The sequence below is a fragment of the Kogia breviceps genome, chromosome 12, assembly GCF_026419965.1.
Source record: "Kogia breviceps isolate mKogBre1 chromosome 12, mKogBre1 haplotype 1, whole genome shotgun sequence".
In the NCBI taxonomy this organism is placed as follows: Eukaryota; Metazoa; Chordata; class Mammalia; order Artiodactyla; family Physeteridae; genus Kogia; species Kogia breviceps.
The window spans coordinates 88332196-88354274 of record NC_081321.1 but is presented as its reverse complement, the minus strand read 5'-3'; the positions used below and the strand labels follow the sequence as shown (position 1 = coordinate 88354274).

Below are 22079 nucleotides of genomic sequence, written 5' to 3'. Positions count from 1 at the left end.
AATTTCTTCTGGCCGGTAACAATATCTCAGTCTTTCCTCATCTTTCAAGACCTTAAGACTTTTAAAAGTACTAGTCAGGCATTTTGTAGGATTTCCCTCAATTTGGACTTATCTGATGTTTTCTCATGATTAGATCAAGGTTCTGCATTTTTGAAAAATACCACAGAAGTGATATGGCCTTGTTGTATCAGGGGAGACATGGTATCAGTGTGTCTTATTACTGATGATATTACCTTTGATCATGTGGTTAAAATAGTGTCTTCCAGGTTTCTCCACTGTAAAATTACTATTTTTTTCTTTTGTAATTAATAAATATTTTGATAAATATTCTTTTTCTCCTGATGTTTTCAGATATTAATTTTAGTATTCATCAGTGGATCTTGCTTGAAGCAATTATTATGTGCTATCCCAATCATGATTTTTTTCATTCCTTCTATATTAGTTGGAATTCTTCTGTAATGAAGACTTATTCCTTCTCCCCCCAATTATTTATTCAATAATTTATTTATAAAAGTGTGGGTTTGTGAGTATTTGTTTTATTCTTTGGGTTATAATCTATTACTGTTACTGTTTATTTTGTTTAAATTGGTCCAGCTTTGACATCCATCTTATTTTTAGACATGTACCCATCTTATTTCTCTTGAGCACTTCCTTACTTTCTGGCACCATGAGATGCTCCAGCTCATCTTGTATTTTTCTTGCTCTACCCTGAAATCAGCCACTGCTCTGTGGAATCCTGGTTCTTCTAATTGGAGAAGGATATTTAGAAACCAAGATCTGGATACTTGTTTAATCTTTTATAGCTTTTTTGTGTGTCCTGGCACTCTTTTTTTTCTTCTTCTTTTTTCATAGTCCTACCACCATGAAAACCTCTGAAAAACTTGACATATCTAGAGGAAAGTTAACATTGTTAGAAGAGAATTTTCTGGTAGGAATATCAGAAAACCAATTTGTGTAACTCTGTCATTTGCTTTTGTACATGTGTTGAACAGATTTTATTTAGTTCTATTTTAATCCTCTAAAGCCTAGAAGTAGGTCTTAAATATGATTTTTGGCCTATACTCATAGTGTTACAATGTAATCGTTTCTAAAAATACACATGGGATGGTAAAAGTCTTAGATTTCAAGTACTTTGTGATTTGGGGATTAGGGAGGCATAAATTACATAGCCTTATACGTGTAAATTAACCTCAGAAGTTAAAATATATTTCAAGTAAAGACTGACTTAAATTGTTATCACAAAGTGCTGTGATAGATACTAAAGATCCAGATCAGTCATACCTGTAAAATTTTAGAGCTCTTCCTCAGCATAATTGCCTTCCTTTTACATGTCCTTTAACAATAGGGACTTCAATAATACAATATATTACTAGAATAATAAATTTGCACATCTTATTCTCATTGAACTTGGAGGCTCCAAGGACTGGAATTCTGGGTGTATTTATTTATTATTTATTTTTATTTTTGGCTGAGTTGGGGTCTTCGTTGCTGCGCGTGGGCTCTCTCTAGTTGCAGCCAGCAGGGGCCACTCTCCTTTGCAGTGCACGGGCCTCTCATTGCAGTGGCCTCTCCTGCTGCGGAGCACAGGCTCCAGGCGTGCGGGCTTCAGCAGTTGTGGTTCACGGGTTCAGTAGCTGTGGCTCTCAGGCTCCAGAGCGCAGGCCCAGCAGTTGTGGCTCACAGGCCCAGTTGCCCCGTGGCATGTCGGATCTTCCCAGACTAGGGCTTGAACCCGTGTCCCCTTCATTGGCAGGTGGATTCTCAACCATTGCACCACCAGCGAAGCCCTGGATTTATTTTTTTGTGTCCTATTTAGATGCCCAGATGTTGGTTTATGAATGAAAGAATGTACCTCAGAATATGTGACTCTACATTTTATTAGATTACTAATAATTAATTCTCAAATATCTCTAAAGAGAGTAAAAATTAATGTGAATCTTAATGAGTCTGTTTACCAAATAAGAAGTGATAGGATAGTACTTCGGGTTCATTTAGTTTCATTTATGTTTCTCTAAGCATAGAACACTTTCTGTATGTAGTTACATAACATCTGTAAAGATGAGACATTCCTTATTTTCAACTATGAAATTAATGGGATGTGTTTGAGGTCCATGACTGGTTCATAACTCACTTATTAATAATTAAGTAAAATTGACCCCTTTCTGTTATTGAGAATTGCATCAGACTTAAGATTCTAAAATTTCAGTTTGATTTCCATGTTATCTTCTTCTCTGCCTTTTTTTTTTACCCTTTACCATTTTACCCCCTACTCTATCCTTCTTTGTTCATTCTTACTTCTCTGTCCCATCAGTCTTTGCTTCTCTGTCCCATATAAGACATATAAGAGTATATGTCCCATATACTCTTCCTTCTTTCTATCATGTGTCCTTACTTCTCTCATGTGTTATTACATCTTTATCCCCCCTCCCTCCCTTCCTTCCATCAGTCATTCTTTCCATATTTCCTTCTAGGAGTACACGTATCTATCCTCTGCTTCCGTATATCCAGACCTCATTCCATCCTTTCTTTTCTTATTCCTTCTCTCTCTCCAGCCTTCTTTCTGTCCCATCATTCCTTCTGTTCATTCAAAGCAAAGGTCCTTTCTTCCATCAGTTCTTCTTTTCCTTAATCTAGTCTAATAACTACCATATATGTACTGATGAATTCCAATTTTATATCTTCCACCCACACACTTCTACCTTGGACTCCAGATTTAACAATCCCACTTCCTGTGCTATATTACCTCTTGAATTCCTACCCAGATACCAACTGCTCTTATCATTTTCACTATTACCACTGTTATTCATGCCACCATCATCTCTCCTCTAGAGCAGTATAGTAGCCTCCTAAGTGGTCTTCCTATTTCTGCCCTTTGCCTGATACTCATTTTCTACCCAGCAGTCCAAGTGATTATTTTAAAAGTTAAGTCATGTCATGTCCCAGTCTCTGCTCAAAACCTTTCAAAGGATTCCTATCTTTTTTTATTATTATTGAGGTAACATTGGTTTATAAGTTTCATGTGTAAATTATAATTTAATTTATGTGTACACTGCAGCATGCTTACCACTAAACAGTCACCATACAGTTAATCCTCTTTACCTATTTTGTGCTTCCATCCTCTCTGGTAACCACCAATCTTATTTTTCACAGATGAAAATAGAGATCTTATTTTATTCTTTTTTCCCCAGCTTTATTGAGATATAATTGACATGTAACTAATCTTTTTCTGAAGGAGAGAAATTTCAAATAGAACTGCGATTACTGAAAAGCATTACACATAGATATGGGAAAGCATGCTTTTGAACATGTTAGACATTTTATTTAGTTATGTGTAAATCCTTTAAAGCCTAGAAGTACATCTTGTACTTGATTTTGGCCTAACCTGGTAGAGTTACAATGCTGTGGTTTCTAAAACTAGACAAGGAGTAAGAGTTCTAGATTATACATAGCTTTGTGTGATTTTTGAGATCAGAGAGGCTTAAGTTACAGAGACTATTAGTGTAAATCGATTCCAGAGATTGAGTGATCTTGGCCCTTTTAAACTCTATTATTAATTTTAATAATTTTCTGTGTATTCCCTTTTTTATATGTTGATAGTGTCAATACCCATATCATCTATAAATAATCATGTTTCTGTTTCTTCTTTATCTCTTGATCTTCTCATTACTACACTTGTTAGTCCTACTAGTACCAGGTTGAATAGAAGCCGTGGCAGGCATCCTTGTCTTCTTCCCAATCCTAAAAGAAGTAATTTCAACATTTTACCATTAAATATGATGTTTTCTGTACTTTTTGTGAATGCCCTTTTTCACATTAAGGAGGTTACCTTCTAGTCCTGGTTTGTTGTGGCTAAAAGGAAATTGAATTTTAATAGCTACTCTTTCTGCATCTGTTCAGTTGGTCATGTGAAATTTCTTTATTCTATGAATGAGAGTAACTACATGAGAAAAATGAGAAAAACTACACTAACCAGTTTTTAAACATTAAACTAATCAACTTTCTGTGGATAAGCCCAACTTGATCATGATGTATATTTTTTAATGTATTGTATTTGGCTTGCTAATATGGTATGCTTGTGAGTGAGATTAGTTTGTAATTTTCCTTTTGTACTGTCCTTGTCTGATTTTGGTATCAAGGTAAATCTCACCTCATAAAGTGAGTTAAGGAGTGTTTCGTTTTTGTCTATCCTCTGTATGAGGTTAGAATCCTCTGTAAAATTAAAACTATTTCATGAATATTTGGTAGAATTCATCTGTACAACTGACTGGCTCTTGTGTTTTCCATATAAGATTTTTAACCACGAATTCAGTTTCTTTAGTAGCTATGAGACAGTTCATGTTCTTTATTTGCTCTTGAGTCAGTTTTGGTAAGTTTTAAATTTCTTCTTGAGTCAGTTTTGGTAAGGAATTTATCCATTTTATCAAAGTTTTCAAATTTATTTGCATAAAGTTGTTCATACTGCCTTATTTGCCATTTAATCCCTGTAATATCTGAGATTATATCCTCTTTTTTATTCTTAATATTGCTTATTTTGTCTGCTCTCAATTTTTCCCTTAATTTACCTTGTCAGAGTTTTACAGTATTGTTTCTTCAAGTAATAAATTTTGGCTTTGTCATTTCTATTATGTATTTGTGTTCTCTTTTCACTAATTCCTGCTCTTGATCATTTCCTTCTTTCTTTTTCTTCTTTAGAACATAGAGAACAATTGGTGAACAATAAACACCTTTATTACTTGAGCTAAGATAGGAGGGAGGAGGATTTGTTTGCCTTTCTGGGCCTTGATTTTCCTCAGCTAGAACTCCAGCTCCTTGCATTCTAGCACATAGCCATCTGCTTGGCCACACTGGCCTGGTTTTGAAACAATGCATGCAAGGAGGCCTGCCCTCCTGGAACTGCTCCTCCAGAAGATTGATGATTTTGGCATTCTTTTTCCTTTCATCATATTTCTTCTGAATTTTCTTTTATCGTTTTTTGTTTAAAATCCCTTCCTCTTTGGAAGTCAGCTTGGCTTCCTTCTTGCGGCCCCAGGACAGTGCATAGTGGAACTCCTACCACTGTCAGAATAGGGTGCTGTCAATGAGCACGATGCCGTTCTTCACCAGGGTCTTGGTACTGACCAGTTCATTGTTGGAGGCACTGTAAACGATAATAAGCCTCATTTTGCATGTACAACACTCCAAGCCTCAGGGGAAGTTCCCCATGTCCAGCCTCAAGTTCCCCACGGTCCAGCAACTTCTTGTTGCCTCCCTGCATGTGGAATGTGCGTATGAAGCAGGGTCAATCTTAGTGTTGGCAGCGGGGATTCCCAGCTCATACTTCTGCTTCTTGTGGTAGGTCTTTCTCTCGTTCCTAGTCTTGTGGCACTTGTGCCAGTTGTTCCGAGATATGCCTATTGCTCAGTGCTGGCTGGAAAAAGATCATTTCCTTCCTTATATTTGTTTAAAGATTTATTCTGCTGTTTTCCTAACTCAATTTCAAGTCTTTTTTTCTAATGTAAGGATTTAAGCCTATATATTTTCTTCTAATACCTCTTTTTTGTTGTTTTTCATTCTGCACATTTTAGATTTTTTTTCATTATCATTCAGTTTTAGGTATTTACTAAATCCATTGTGATGTTCTTTGTCTGATAAATTGTTTGGAGAAGTGGTTTCTTTGTTTTTTTGTTTTGTGGTACGCGGGCCTCTCACTGCTGTGGCCTCTCCTGCTGCGGAGCACAAGCTCCAGACGCACAGGCCCAGCGGCCATGGCCCACGGGCCCAGCCGCTTTGCAGCACATGGGATCCTCCTGGACCGGGGCACAAAGCCCCGTCCCCCACATCGGCAGGCGGACTCCCAACCACTGAGCCACCAGGGAAGCCCTGGAGAAGTGTTTTTTAATTTCAAAATGTATGATAGATACCAATTCCTTTAAATCTGTTGAATAGTATTATGACCTAGTACAGGGTCAGTTTTCATGAGTATTCCATGTATACTTGAATAAATGTTCTCTATTTATTGGATATAATGTTCTCTGAATGCTTTATATCTTATGTCTTTGTCTTTGGTTTTGTGTAGTTTCAATATGGTGTATCTAGATGTGGATCCTTTCTCTGTCTCTGTCTCATCTCTCCTTCTCTGTATCTCTGCTTATTTTTATCTGTTCTTTATTTCTGTTTTTATTTCCCCTCCTCTCCATCCCACCTCCCAACTGTATCCCCATTTTCCTCTTTCTTACCCTGCTTGAGATTCATGAGCTTCTTGAATTGATATCTTTCAGTGGTTCTGGAAAATTCCCAGTAATTTTCAGGTCTCTTATTCTGCAACTCAGATTAAGTTCTTGTTTCCTTGTGTATTTTATGATTGATTGATTGATTTTTGGTGGAACTTTTTCTGGAGAAATCGAAGCATGGGTTAAAGTTGAGAATCCAGAGAGGATTTATAATTTCTTTTAACAATTATCTCAGATCACAACCAACCTGGGACCATGTTAAATGCAATGATATGCTTGAGACATTTGGTACCGTTTAAATTACATGAATTTGCATTGATATTATGCATGGGGGGGGGATACACAAGAATTTTTTAATAAAATAAATAATTTTAGATTTATAGAAAATGTGCAGATATAATACAGAGAGTTCCTGATTACTCTATACCCAGTTTCCCCAAATATTAACATCTTACATTACCACCGTATTTTTGTCAAAACTAAGAAATTACCACATTGCATTTAGTCACGTGTCCTTAGTCTCCTCTGTCCTGTGACAGTTCCTCAGTCTTCCCTTGTTTTTTATGACCTTTTTGATTTAGAGTTCTGGTCATGTATCTTGTAGAATAGTCCTCAATTTAGTTTTGTTGATGTTTTTCTCATCTTTAGAGTGGGATTGTGGGTTTTTTGGAAACTATCACAAAGGTGAACTGTTCTCATCATATCGTACCAAGATGTACATGATACATGACTGACTTATCACTGATGATGTTTGCTCCGATATGTGGTTGCAGTACTGTTTGACAGTTTTCTCCACTGTGAAATTACTATGTTTAACCTTTCCATTCAGGAATGGGAGATTTTATTTTCTTTCAGCCCAGACTGAGTAGAGACAGGCAAGTTTCCTTCCTGTCCTATTAAGATTTATGTCTTATTTACATTTGAACTGTGGATGGAGCTCTTTAAAGCCCAGGTTTTATATTGAGGGTCTATTATTAGTTTCCTTAGTTGGATGGGCTTTGGGGCTTTATCTCCTGTCCTCCTCAACCTGGATTATGTTTAAGCTTTCCAGGGCTCTGTAGAAATCCTCAAGGCTAAAGCTGACCTTAGCACTCTGCTTAACAAACTCTTATGATTCCTTACTTTTGGGGCAGTCCAGTGAATTATGTTTAAAAGTTTTCTTTTGTTGTTTTTTGTTAACTTTTTGTTAGTTATTTCCATTAGGGTATCTTAATCCAGTGTACCGTCAGCAACGGAAGTTAGTAGGTTTCTTTTGACATTGATTTTGAATATTTTTTAAAATGTTAACATTTGTATTGGGGGGAAATACAGTTTAGACTTAGAAAGTATGTTACTTGTAGTCATTCTCCCAATTCCTCCCTCCCTCCAACCCAAACACACACAGTTCTTATGAGTTTCTTAATTTAAGGATACTGTTTTCTCTGCGTTGATTAATCTTTCTTACCTGATCCTCATGATCAACACCTATTGATTCCAAACTCTGCTCAAGTGTTTTCTTCCTCATGCCTTCTCCTGTCTCCTTTCCCCTGCCCCCACACACAGTTTGATTTCTTCTGTGCTGCCATAATATACCCTTCATTAAGAAATACGAAGACATATATATCAATGTTGGTTTGAATATTATGGTAGATGTTATTATTGTTCACCATTATTCACCTGCAGGAAATTTATGCTTCTGCCTTCTTGAAGTTTGGCTTGCCCATGTAACCTGCTTTAACCAATTAAATGTGAGCAGAAATGCCTTGCCTGATCTGCAGTAGATACATAGCATGAGTGAGAAATAAACTTTAGTTATTTTAAGACACTGAGCTTTGAGAGTTGTTTGTTAATCTCAGTGTAACCTAACATATTCTGTCTTAATTGACACACATGCTCATCCCCCATCTTGAAGGCAAAAGCTGTATTTTAGTCATCTTTATGTCCTTAAAGCTGCCAGCCTAATTTTCCTAAGACATTTTAGATTATTATATATCCTTCAGGAAAGTAACCTTATATAGTGCAAAGAGCGTGGGTTTAGAGTCAGACACATCAAAATTTAAAAATTTTTTACTTGATTGCTTAGCTGAGTTACTTTGGAAGATGTCCTTGAGTTTTAGATTCATTTTTAAATGAGATACCTTATAAAGTTGTTGGGAATATAGTATATGTAAAGTACCTAGTACAGTAGACATTCTTTCCCTCTCACATTTCTTACTTCTCCATTGACTATTGAATCAAGTCTTTAAAAGTCCCTTTCTCCTGCTTTCATTAATTTATTTATTTGGTTAGTCATTAGATAAATATTTTTTGAACTGCTACTATATGTCAGGCATTGTCTAGTTACTGGGAAGTGGTGAACAAGGCCTAGTCCCAGTCCCCAGTCTTTAAGGTGGTTACAGTCCTATGGCCAATAATTCTTCCTTCCTGTCTTCAGCTATCAAACAAAATTATATTAATACTGCAAGTCCTCTCTCTACCATCACCTTGAAAATTTTGCCTAAATTTCTCCCCATCTCAAAAAAAAAGAAAAAAATCCAGAAGTGATTGTTCCCTCCTGATTGTTCAAAGCAAATTACTGGTATTCATATGTGTCTCTTATAATATATTTTGCATTCTTACATAACAGGTTCTGTTATATTCATATACATCATGTACATTTTCAAGTTTCTTTTCTAAATTTTAAGCTCCTTGAGTGTTGGAATTTCATATCATTTATGTTGTATTCCTCAAATCAAGAATATTATGTGGATAATGAATAATGTCATTCATTAGAAGGTGTTTTAGGAATTTATGGGGGCAATTTTGGTAGTCACAGTGATTGGAGGGTCCTAGTGGAATTAATGAGGAGAGACTGAGATTGGAAAACTTCTTGCAGTGCTCAGGACAGTCTCTCAAAATAAATAGTTGTCCTGAGTCCCACATAACTTTCAAATATTATACTAGATGTTTCATGAAACATCTAGTAAGTGAAAAACTTATTCATGATTTTCAAATTCTAGAGCCTAAATCCATTTTTATGTGTAAACACTAGGTGTTTTTTACACAATTTTAATATACATTGAGTGTTCCTGAAATATATTGATCACCAATGTGAATCAAGGGAAGACTGAACTTTGTCCAGACCTCTACTAAATCTTGCTCAACGTTACAGAAAACCAAAGGCAGTAACACTCATGGTATTTGAGTCACCAATAATACAACTGTATCATTCTGTTTTTGTAGCTGTTGAATTTTAAATGATTCTATATGTAGGTGTAGGCATCCAACTAATTCATTGTCTTTTCATTTCATACCCAGATATTTACTTATGGTAAGTAAATATTGCTTCTTTTTAAAATATAAATGACTTTCCTTAAACTTCTCTCATATATTACATTGGAGTGTTATATTAATGCTTTAAAATTGTATATAAGAATATGTTATCTATGAATTTCGTTTCAGAATTTAAAATAAGGCAGTGAAAAATATTTGTTACAAAAAGTGACATTGTGTCATGATTTAGAACTACTGATTTATGAACCATTAGAGCCTGGAAAAAATATAAAATTTGCTTTTAAAATACATATTTAATCCTATTCAACATTAAACTGTTGTCTTCAGGGAAAGTGTATATCATAAATATTCTGATAATTTGAATAATGTTAGATAAGAGCACTAAAAATTTGTTACAAACCAGAAAAAAAGCATATGTAAACTTTATTCAATTTAGAAAGAGACAAATTGCTATTTATAATTTTTGAACTTCTAATGAAACACCAATGACTGCTTAATGACTGAGACTCTCCATTTTTTTCCTTTATTATAGTTAGTATATCCAGAACTTTTATTTTAAAAAATTTAACTGTTATTTCACAAGGAGGAAATGTAGAAGAGAAGATATTTTGCATGTGATTTAATGATCTTAATTTATAGTCTGTAAATCACTTCTCTAGGGTCAGCAATGAATTGTTTTGGTTTAGATATTCTAAGTGTAGTTTTCATTGTTGAGCATGTGATAAGATATATTTTATAAACTAGAGTGCAGAACCAGATGGCTTTATTCTGGTATGATACGTGTTAATTCATAATGCCTTGTTTTTAGCAGGAATGGGAATATATTGTATCTTACTGTTGCCTTTTTTAGACTGTTTTATAGACAGAACTAGAAATTCTAGTTATATAAAGCTGTACTAGCATAGGCTGGAAAGTAGGTCATTGTTATGGGGAGTATACCAAACTGCCCACTGGTTGCTATAACAATGACCTACTTTAAGAAACTATTTCTGTTGATTCATGTTGAAATCATCTTTTGGAACCAGCATAAAGAAACTCACCGCATGTAATTTTTCCTAATAGCAATAAGGTAGTGATCGCTGGAGGTAAAAAAATAATCCTTAAAATGTTTAAAGTGAAGAAATAGATTTTCTCACCTAACCCCTCTTCAATTTATTTTGAAGTGCTGCAATTAGTATTGTAATTAAATAGTACCAGAACTGTTCTTCTGTGTAGGCAATACAATTATGCAGAGGGGTGTAGTGAGTTTTACTACCCTTTGGCCTATTTAAAAATCAACTTGTTACATGTAGTTAATAGCATTATTAACTGAGCCTTCAAGTGGGTATGGTTTCAAGAAAACAGTAAACATGCCAAATTGGATAAAGTCTGAAAATAAGTTCCTATTAAAATTGTACCTTATGGGGAGTTCCCTGGTGGCTTAGTGGTTAGGATTCTGGGCTTTCATTGCCGTGGCCCTGGTCAGTCCCTGGTCGGGGAACTGAGATCCCGCAAGCTGCACGGTGGGGTCAAAAAAAATAAAAGTACCTTATGCAATTTCAATGTATTGTATTAAATAATTCCATTCAATGTTGGATTCCTGTTCTTAGGTACATGCATTCGTAATATATACAGGTTGAAATTGGTGTGTTCTCTGAAACACATTGAATCTGAACTCTGGCAGAACTCACTCTCTTCCCAGTTGAGGGTAAAGGATGAAAAGTTAGACTATAGAGTACCCTTTGAAGTAACATTATTCCTTCAGCACTAAAAAGAAATCTTACCTGTCAATGAGTTGATATTTTGAACTTGGTGTATTGGAGATTTTATGATATTATCAAGGAAGAATTATATGCTTAGAGATTAGTTGATTCAGGGTCTTAATTGCACTGTATCTTGTTGTATATATATTCATATTCACATTTGCCTTGCCTTATGGGAAAGATTTTCATCAAACCTTTGTTCAAAGTCACATTCAGAGAAAGTTAAGAGTTCAAGATGATTATGTATATAGATGTAGGCATTAACTAATTCATTATCTTCTGTTGTCATACCCCGGTATTTACATATAGAAATACATGTTATTTCTTTCAAAACTATAAATTTTTCCCAAGGGAGAATAATGATAACTTCTGCTAAATGAGTATCTACCAAGTACTAGTTATTTTATGCTCTTTCTATCCTTTCAGCAGATGTTCAAGACAGCTCTATAGGTTATTTTCTACTATTTCTGATCTTTTCAACAAATTATGTAAGGCACATGATGAGATTTGTTTGCCAAATGTAGAATCCAAAACACAGGTAAAGAAAACTGTGTAGTTAGGAGTGAGACACAGATACTTAATTTGAAATCCTTCAGGAGGAGAAGGTGATCTATATATGATAGCTATCATATAACATACAATCTGAAAGTTTCTCTAGGATGAGGTTATGTCCTTTGAGGGTTTAGGAGATGGAGAAATTACTTTCAGGTGGAAGACTGAAGATTAGTAGAATGTGAACTTAAAGAGATGGGAATTGGGAAAGGTACTCCAGGCCGAGGGAAGAGCATGGAGCAAATTCCAGGAGATTGAATGTGTGGGGAAAAGAGAAGTAGTTTGGTTTGGCAGGAGGGAAGGAGGAAGAATGGTAGGAAATGAACCCTGGAACCCTAAGTTAGTCAAACAAAATAATTTGTTCTTTATAGAGAATGAATTTTTGAAGACCTTTTTACAGGAAAGTATGCCTCAGGAAGATTTCATATTGTGTATAAAATGAATAAGAGTGGAGAGAGATTGTTGGTAGGCAGAGCCATTTTAAGGCATTGCAGCAAATAATACTAGCAAGAGATAACAAGGGATAGAATTATTGTAGCAAGAATAGAAGTGATAGGAAGGAGGAGACTAAAAAAATAATAAATAACAGTTATATAATCATGCTTACTATGGGTCAAGCACTGTTCTAAGAGTTTCACATATGTTATTTAATTCTCACAACAATAGTATGATATGGGCCCTGTTACTATTCCAATTTAACAGATGAGGAAATTATAACTTTTCAAGATTGAGGGATAGTAACTTGTTGCTATCAATTGTTAAATTATGGGACATCTATGCAATGGAATACTATGAAACCATGAAAATTGATGCCATAGAAGTATGTCTGTTGCTTTGAAAATATGTTCACTATGTGTTAAACCAGGTTTACAGTAAATATAATATTTCTGTTTTGTTCTACTTTGAATGAATATGCTAATTGTCAATTTTATAACTTTTGACATTTTTTAAAAGTGTATGTTTCTCTCTTATTTACCTTCATCCCAAACTCCCTCTCCCCAAGGGTAGCTATTATTAATAGCTGGGTGAGTATCCTTCCAGTTAACAAGTAGATATATGCAAAGTAAATTTTATTTTATCAAAATAATATATGCAATAGTTTTAAAAGTCATAGTGCCTTATAACAAAGGACAGCATCCACCAATATGTTCTCCTCCATCCTGCTTTTTTTCTTTTCTTCACAAGTCTTTTCTGAAATACCTATTTGAGTCCACTGTATCTCTGCAATCTTTATGTGAAATTATAGTGATATAAACAATAGCATCCATGGAAGAAAAACACCATCAATAACATCTATGGGAGAAAAACATCATACCGCAATACAATTTCTGTTCCTTTGTTTTATGAAGTGCCAAAACAAAATTAGCTCTCTGGTTGCAAAACTTTTTCCATTGCTTTAGTCCATGTCATTCTGTACAGTGTTTGTTTGGTTCATAGAGTATTTATTGAAAAGCATTAAAAATGCTTATTCAGCTTGTGAACAAGAAAGGGAAAAATAAAGGGCTAAGTATTAACTAATCCAGGCTTACTTGTTCATTTTATAAATGAATCAGATCCATTTTTTTTCTTTTCCCATCTTGTTGTCTATCATTGACCTGCTTGTACTACATAAAAACTTTTCTACCAAAAAAGTAGAATATGGTGAACTCTTACTTACTACCAGCTCTGGTTAGAGAAGATACTGAAACTAATACTGTAAAAGAGACTTGAGGATTATCTCTGCCTTGGATTATCCTTCCAGGGCATTTTAGTTTTGTACTGTTTAAATTTAAGAAAACTTAAAAGTTGCTAGTTCATTCAACTTCTTAATTTTTGATCTGAATACTACAGGCTCTAAAATTTCTTTTGCCAAGCAAATACAGAAAACTAGATGCTTCCCAATAAACATTTATCAATGAACATGATAAGTTATTTATAGTTATGGATAATTTTACAAAACTTAGATACTTTTAAATTGCTCTAACAAGAAACAACAACAATATTCTCCCCAAAGTATTTGCACATTGGCAGTGGTGGGTTGGGATGGGGATTGGGTATTAGGGGGGTAACTCCAAACCAAGACAGAAAGGGGATGTGGTGAAATATAAATGTGAGTATATATTTGTTTAAGGACAACTGTGAGACTTCCTAAGGTGAAATGGTGGGAAGTCTTTAACATCCTCGTGAGTATAGCACTATGACTTCCCAAGCCCGTAGAGATGATGATTCCTAAAGAGGAAGGAATATTAGACTTGACTAGGTATACTGATGTCACTAATAACTACAGTTGTAGAAAATTAACCAGACTTTCTTGGTGAAATTATGGGATCAGAATTGTCAAAGACAACAAAATGATCTATTCTGAATAATCTTCTAGAAAAATGCTGTCCAGTAGAACTTTCTGCAATGATGGAAGTGTTCTTCACCTGTGTGTCCAATATGGTAGCTACTAGGCACACATGTAGCTCTTGAGAGGCCTTGAAATGTGGCAAGTGTGACTGAGGAACTGAATTTTTAATTTTAATTAATTTAAATGGCTACCTGTGCCTAGAGTCTACCATATTGGACAATGCAGTTCCGAAATATGCCTTTCCATTCATTTTAACCACTCCTTCTCACAAGTAATACACGATCATTATTCTGAAAGAGCATATGGCCTGTAGAAAAGGCAGATAGATATGTAAGATGAAAAACAAAGAAGAAGCAGAGTAGAGAGGAAATAAGATATATCCAGCTGAGAGGAACAGAATCTAGATGAAATATTAGAGAAAATTAACCTGAGGCAAACAATGAGGTTGAACCTTCCAGGGGTGATATCTCTTTTGGATTTGCTCTTGTGGACTGCTCCATTTCTTCCCAATGGAAGATGCGAAGTAAGCGGTCTTCTGCCTCTGCCCCAGAATTTCCCCAGATACCTATTATGCATAAGACTTACTGATAATTATTTCATTGAAAAAAGATCTATAGACCCACCTGCATCATGAAAGCTTTTTTGAAAAAATTAATCTGGCATTCTCTACACTCAGAGTTAATGCCACATAATTTAACATCTATTTATTATCAGATTCAATTTCTTTAATTATATTAGAAATTTGAAAATGGGCATTACACTTTCTCTCTCATACATAGATAATTACGATTGCTTAGAGTGATTAAATAGGATGTTACCTTTTTTTCCAGTAGAAAATGTTCTAGATTTTACAAGGTGGCTTTCCTATATGAACTTGAATTTATTTCACCAAGTTTCAACAATGAGATCCATTCATTTAATCACTTTATTTCTTTTTTAAAATATTTATTTATTTTTGGCTGCGTTGGGTCATAGTTGTGGCACGCGGGCTTCTCTCTAGTTTTGGCACTCAGGCTCCAGAGCACGTGGGCTCTGTAGTTGCAGCGCATGGGCTCCAGGGTGCTTGGGCTCTGTAGTTGTGGCACGCGAGCTTTCTAGTTGTGGCACACAGGCTCAGTAGTTGAAGTGTGCAGGCTTAGTTGCCCCACAGCATGTGGGATCTTAGTTCCCCGACCAGGGATCGAGCCTGCATCCTCTGCGTTGGAAGGCGGATTCTTAACTACTGAACCACCAGGGAAGTCCCTACTTTATTTCTTTATATAATTTTTATGTTTACAAATTAAACTTTGCTAACAGTCACTCGTATTTAATGAAAGTTAGCAATTTAGGAACTTTATTTAAAAATACTGAGAAATTTGTGCTATAATTGAAAAAAATTTTAAGTATGATTTCTGGAAACAGTAATTTCTATGTAAGCTGGAAATAATAAGATGATAAGCGGTAGAAAAGGTGATGAGGTGGCATTTCAAATTTTAGAATAACATGATTTTACATTACTTTATATCTTCTAAATATATATTTTGAAGAATTTAAATAATATTTTCCTCTCTCTAGATTTTTGCTTCAATGTCTTGAAGACCTTGATGCCAATCTGCGAAAATTAAACTCTCGTCTGTTTGTGATTCGTGGACAACCAGCAGATGTGTTTCCCAGGCTTTTCAAGGTTATTGGAAAAATCTTTGCATAAAACAATAATCTTTTGTCAGAGAAGACATGTATTTGGGGTAAAGTATGGGAAATATAAGTGCTTTTAAATAAAATATTGTGGATATTTTCTCTATTTAATAAAAATGTTATACAGTGTAAAATCAGACAGTGAAAAAAAAATGATTTACAATGAAAAGTTTCTTTCTTCTACCTTAAACTGACAGTTCCCCTCTCAGAAGCAACAACTACTACCAGTTTGTGTATTCATTAGAAATATTCTTTGCACAAATAAGAATGCATATGTGTATGTGTTTATATACACATATGTGTGTTTCTGTGAATGTTAACCATCCCCCCTTTTTAAAACCAAGGTGAGAACATGCTGTTATACCATTCTATGCCATGCTTTATTCACATAACCATATATTTTGGAGATTGTTCCATGTTACTTTCTCAGTCTTTTAAATGGCTTCATAGTACTGCATTGTATAGATATGCTGTTAATTTTTTTTTAATTAAAGTATAGTTAACTTAAAATATCATATTAGTTTCAGGTGTACAACATAGTGATGCAATATTTTTATGGAATACCATGAAAGTTATTATAAAATATTGACTGTATTCCCTGAGCTATATATTATATCCCTGTGACTTATTTATTTTATAACTGGTAGCTTATACCTCTTAATCCCCTTCACTGGTTTCACCCCTACCCCTACCCCACTTCCCTCTGGTATCCACTAATTTGTTCCTTTTAGATTTTGGGGTTTTTTAAAAAATAAATTTATTTATTTGGCTGCTTTGGGTTTTCGTTGCTACGCTTGGGCTTTCTCTAGTTACAGTGAGCAGGGGCTACTCTTCATTGCAGTGTACAGGATGCTCATTGTGGTGGCTTCTCTTGTTGCAGAGCACGGGCTCTAGAGTGCACACTCAGTAGTTGTGGCACACGGGCTTAGTTGCTCTACAGCATGTGGGATCTTCCTGGACCAGGGATCGAACCAGTGTCCCCTGCATTGGCAGGTGGATTCTTAACCACTGTGCCACCAGGGAAGTCCCCACTAATTTGTTCTTTGTATCTGGTGAGCCTATGTCTGTTTTGTTATATTTGTTTGCTTGTTTTTTAGATTCCACATATAAGTGAAAACATACTGTATTTGTTTTTCTCTGTCTGACTTATTTTCACATATCATAATGCCCTCAAGGTCCATCCACATTGTCACAAATGGCAAAATTTCATTCTTTTTTATGGCTTAGTAATCTTTCAGTGTGTGTGTGTGTACATCTTTACCCAGTCATCTGTTGGAGGGCACTTAGGTTGCTTCCATATATTGGATATTGTAAATAATGCTGAAACGAACATTGGGGTACATATATCTTTTTGATTTAGTGTTTTTGTTTTCTTCAGATAAATACCTAGGAGTGGAATTGCTGGATCATATTACCATATTATCTGTGTTCTATTTTTAATTTTTTGAGGGTATAATTTCTTTCACTAGCTCTCTATTGAACATTTAGTTATTTTTCCACAGGCCTTTTGCTAATACAAGTAATGCTGTCAGTGAACATCCTTGTTCACAAAAAAGAAATCTTTGCTCACATGTGCCAGTACATTTGTGGGACAATTCTTATAAGACTTTCTGAGTCAAAGGGCTGTAAAAATTGACATGCTACAAAACTGTAATGTTTTTAACTTGGTAGAATCTTAAAAATATCCTAATCTTATTTCCCCCCCTTTTTTCCAAATAAAAAAATTAGTCCTAGAGAGATTAAATGAGCTGACCTAGGTCATAAAACTAGCTCATGGAAGCGTTCAGACCAGAAACTGAGTTTTCTGGCTTTGTTAATCTATCCCTTCCTATTTACTACCATTAGTATTCCTAATGTATATCTGTTTTTTTCTTGCAGCTGTTTGATACATCAAATTTTTATAATAGCATTGTTTCCACTTCTAATGCACAAGAAAACAGTTCCTTTTCCTGAATGAAATATCCGCAGTTCTGGGAATCAAACCAACACTACCTAGCCTTTTTTTCATCAGTGTGAAAGAACCTTTTAATGTTTAGAGTTTGGCTAATAGAACAGTTGTAGCTAGTGGAAATTTATAAAAGTTTTAAAGTTTTCTTACTACTGTAGCTACTTAGAGTCAGAATTTAACCTAGGTACATGGAAGAGCTCTGAGAAGAAAGGATATCAGAAGCAATGGTAATAGTTTATCAGCATCTAACAAGTACAAAATATATGTGAATAACTGCTCAACCCTATCTAATTCCATGTGTTATAAGTAAAATGAATCTTAAGAGGATTTTAAGTACTTTTAGAATAACAAAACATTTACCTGCTTTAAAAAAAATGGTTTAACTCAGCAAGTCTTTTGTGTTCTTTTTTATTTTGAGCTTTCTTCTGCCTGAGTAGCATATTATTGGATCAAACTATCTTCTGTATATAGATGATGTCCTGTCTTGTTACTCTGACAGAGAGGCAATGGTTTCTGCAAGGGCCATAAAATACAGATACGTGAATATACTTTAATATACCTAGAGTGCTTATTATTGTATTCTGATACAGTAGTCTATATAAAATGTCACTTATGAAAACTTTCAGATTTATTTAATATGTCTGAACCATAGAGGGAGTTAATTTGTCTTTTTATTGTATTGATATTTTTATTTTTACTTTTTGTTTAGAGGTATTATATGCATGTGTTTCCAAAAAAGAGCACAAGAGTATGTACAATAAAAAGCAAGTCTCCTCACCCTTAACCCTTAACACCCCCCAGTTTCTCTGAAGAGGAAGACTCTTTTGTCAGTAACTAGCTGACTCATTTACATTACTGTCTCTGGTTTTATTATTCTAGTACAGCAGATAGTGAGAACTTTAATAGGTAAGTAATCCAGCTTCCCACATTGGAGGTAAAACTGGTTTAGACCTGATAACAGTGTCCTTAGTTTACTGGGGTGAAAATAGTGATTTCAGTACTGACGTCTCCTCTAGTGTGCACCTTCTTTCTATAGCATTCACTCATTTTATTCTGTTTATACTAAGTAGATTTAGGAATGGGACCAGAGCATTTCTATAAACACATTTTTGCACACACCTATGTTGGATAAAGTTGTTTTTTCTTGTGTGTTTTCTACTTAGAATTTTTCTCAGTTAAATTCTAACAATATAAGCTGACAAGATGGCTTTTTTTTTTCTTTTCATGTTCTACCGAAGAAATGATAAGCTTAGCAGACACTAGCCTAGGCAAAACTTGAATGACAGTATTAACCATAGGTGTCTTATATAAATTATTATTATTATGCAGTTAAATCTTCTACATTTGGTGCCAGAGTGATAAGCTACCAAGACCACGCAATATTGTAGGGCCTGCAGAAACTTTTTATGAAGAGTTTAAAGTATCGGTTTAAAACATTCTCATTATATCCAAGAAATAGAGACATGTGTCTAAAGTCTTTATAGATGGACACACTGAAGCATAATAAAATGTTTTGTTCAAAATCACAGAATAGTTCAAAGAAGAACATATAAAGCCACTAACATTTCACATGCATAAATTTATATTATGCTTTTTGAGTTATTTTGGATTCTTGCTTTATTATTTCATCGTACATGCTCATTTGAATAAGATAATTCAGTCAACAGATATTGATCGAGTGCCTGCTATGTACATGGCAGTAGTGTTCAAGGTGCTGGGGATATACTGGTGAACCAAACAGAAAAAGTTCCTACCTTCACAGAGCTTACACTATATTGGGAAGCAGACCAATAATAAAGTAAATATGCAATGTCAGGTGGTGATAGGTGCTAAAATAAAATGGGATAGAAAGTCCCAAGGTGAGGGAAGGATAGTTACTTTATATGGAATCACGGAAGGCCTCACTGATAAAGTAAACTTTGAGCAAATATATGAAGAGATAGAGCCATGCAGATATCTGGGGTGTTGATATATTGAATCCACAAAATTTTACAGCTTGTTCATCAAAAGGTAGAGTTTACTTTCTCCTCCCTTAAATCTGGGTTGGCCTTATATCTTGTTTTCATTAAGTGCCAAAGGAAATACCGAGTGCCAAAGGAGATACCGAATTTCAAATCCTAGGCCTCAAGTGACCTTGCAGCTTCTACCTTTGCCCACTTGGAATGCTCCTTGTACCATGTAAGGACTGGGCTAGAATGTCAAATTATGGGAGACCACGTGTAGAGAGAGTGGGCCAACCAACAGCCAGCACCAAGGTCTGAAATGTGTGAGAGAGGTCATTTAGATGCTCTGGCACCAGCCAAGCTGCCAGCTGATTGCAAGCTTGTGAGTGAGCCCAGGTGAGACCAACAGAAGAACCATCTAGTTAACTGACAGACTTGGAGAATTAATCAGTTCTTTTAAGCTGCTAAGCTACTGCAGCTTGGGGAAAGAGTGTCATAGGCAGAGGGAACAGCAGTTACAAAGGCCCTGATGTGGAAGTGTGCCATGACTTATTTAGGAACAGCAAAGAAGGAGGCCAGTGTGCTCTAGCCAGAGCACAGTGAGTGAAAATAAGAGATAGGGTCAGAGAGGTTGCAGGAGCCAGATCACAGGGCTTTACCATGTTAAGGACTTTGGCTTTTACTCTGAGTGAAATGGGATGCCGTGAGAGATTTCTGAATAGGGGAGTGACATGATTTCACTTACATTTAAAATAATCACTCTGTCTGTAGAGAATAGATACTGGAGAATGGAAATGCTGTAAGGACTTAAGCAGAAAGATCAATTAGGAGACCATGGCAGTTATTTGGAAACAAGATGATGGTGACTAGGACTAGAGTAGCAGTAGGGGTGTTGAGAAGTGGTAGGATTTTGGTATATTTTTTATATAGAGGCTATAGGGTTTGTTTATATGTGGTATTTGAGAGTCAAGGATGACTCCTAGGTTTTTAGCCTGGGCAAATGACACAGTGGGTTGCCATTTAGTGAGATGAGGAAGACTATGTAGGAGGAACAAGTTTAGGGAAAAATCAGGAGTTCACCTTTTTTAACATTTTAAGTTGGAGACACCTTTTAGACATCTGAATGTATCTGTTGAGTGGGATTCAAGTCCAGAGCTCAGGGGAGAAGTCTGTACTAAACTTAGGAACCTTAAACATATAAATTGTGTTTAAAACCCTGAGACTAGGGCTTCCCTGGTGGCGCAGTGGTTGGGGGTCCGCCTGCCGATGCGGGGGGTGCGGGTTCGTGCCCCGGTCCGGGAGGATCCCGCGTGCCGCGGAGCGGCTGGGCCCGTGGGCCGTGGCCGCTGGGCCTGCGCGTCCGGAGCCTGCGCTCCGCGATGGGAGAGGCCACAGCAGTGAGAGGCCCGCGTACCACAAAAAAAAATAAAAATAAAAAAAAAAATAAAACCCTGAGACTAGATTTATGGAGTAAAGGAAGGGGTAATGGATGGATGTGTGGAAATTTTTAGAGCTTTACCTTCTTTATGTTTGGGTTATTTTGTGAGATAACATTTTTTAATGTAATTATACTACTTTAAATGCTTTCTCCCAGGAAGTTTGTTATTTATTACTTTGTTTTCTAAAAATTTTATGTTTCTTAATTATTTTCACAATATTACTCTGACTGTTTAAGAACTGCACATCCATTTAGTGGTTCATATTATGCCTTCTGAATGGTTAAACAAATAATTGTGATACACAAAAACAGATATGAATCTTAGTGCCTAAAATTGCAAAGTGAATATTCACTCATTTCACATGAAAATATTTTAATACTACATGAAATCTTGTTATATTTACTATTGAAATTCAAAGGTTAACCGCGTGTTGCTTAAAATAAAACCGGAGCTAGGGCTTCCCTGGTGGCGCAGTGGTTGAGAGTCCGCCTGCCGATTCAGGGGACGCGGGTTCGTGACCCGGTCCGGGAAGATCCCACATGCCGCGGAGCGGCTGGGCCCGTGAGCCATGGCCGCTGAGCCTGCGCGCCCGGAGCCTGTGCCCCGCAACGGGAGAGGCCACAACAGTGAGAGGCCCGCGTCCCACAAAAAAAAAAAAAAAAAAGAAAAGAAAAAAAAAAAACGGGGCTAAAGAGTAGTTAGGGACTTCCACCTCTGGTTAAGATGTAGAAAGTTTCAGTAGACCAACATTCCTGTCTTAACAATGTGAAGGAAGTAAATATGCCACAATATCATAGGTTTTTTTGTTTGTGTTTAACCTATTAGAGAGTTGATGACACAAAGAAACCTAAGTAAACCAAATTGCATAAAGGGATGAGACTTTCATGGGAAAGAAGAGACCCATGGCTACATCCCTGGAATCACAGCAGGAAGAGAAGGGATTCTACCATAGTTGAGAGTGAAGGGAAACCAGATAAAATTTTACCAAGCT

General features: G+C 35.8%; 1 protein-coding gene and 1 pseudogene across 9 annotated transcripts in view; one reads left to right on the top strand and one right to left on the bottom strand.

Annotated features, from left to right (window-relative positions):
* The window catches only part of CRY1 (cryptochrome circadian regulator 1), a 91850-nt gene that overhangs the window by 42106 nt on the left and 27665 nt on the right, over positions 1-22079 (top strand). For 8 of the 9 annotated variants that reach the window (XM_067010042.1, XM_067010041.1, XM_067010044.1 and 5 more), the window contains exon 2: positions 15639-15747. The exons of the other annotated variant lie outside the window; for it this stretch is intronic. In XM_067010042.1, coding sequence (XP_066866143.1) covers positions 15639-15747 — 109 coding nt within the window. The remainder of the gene's footprint in view (positions 1-15638; positions 15748-22079) is intronic. 9 annotated transcript variants of the gene reach the window in all.
* On the bottom strand, positions 3685-6466 carry LOC131766762 (small ribosomal subunit protein eS8-like; annotated as a pseudogene).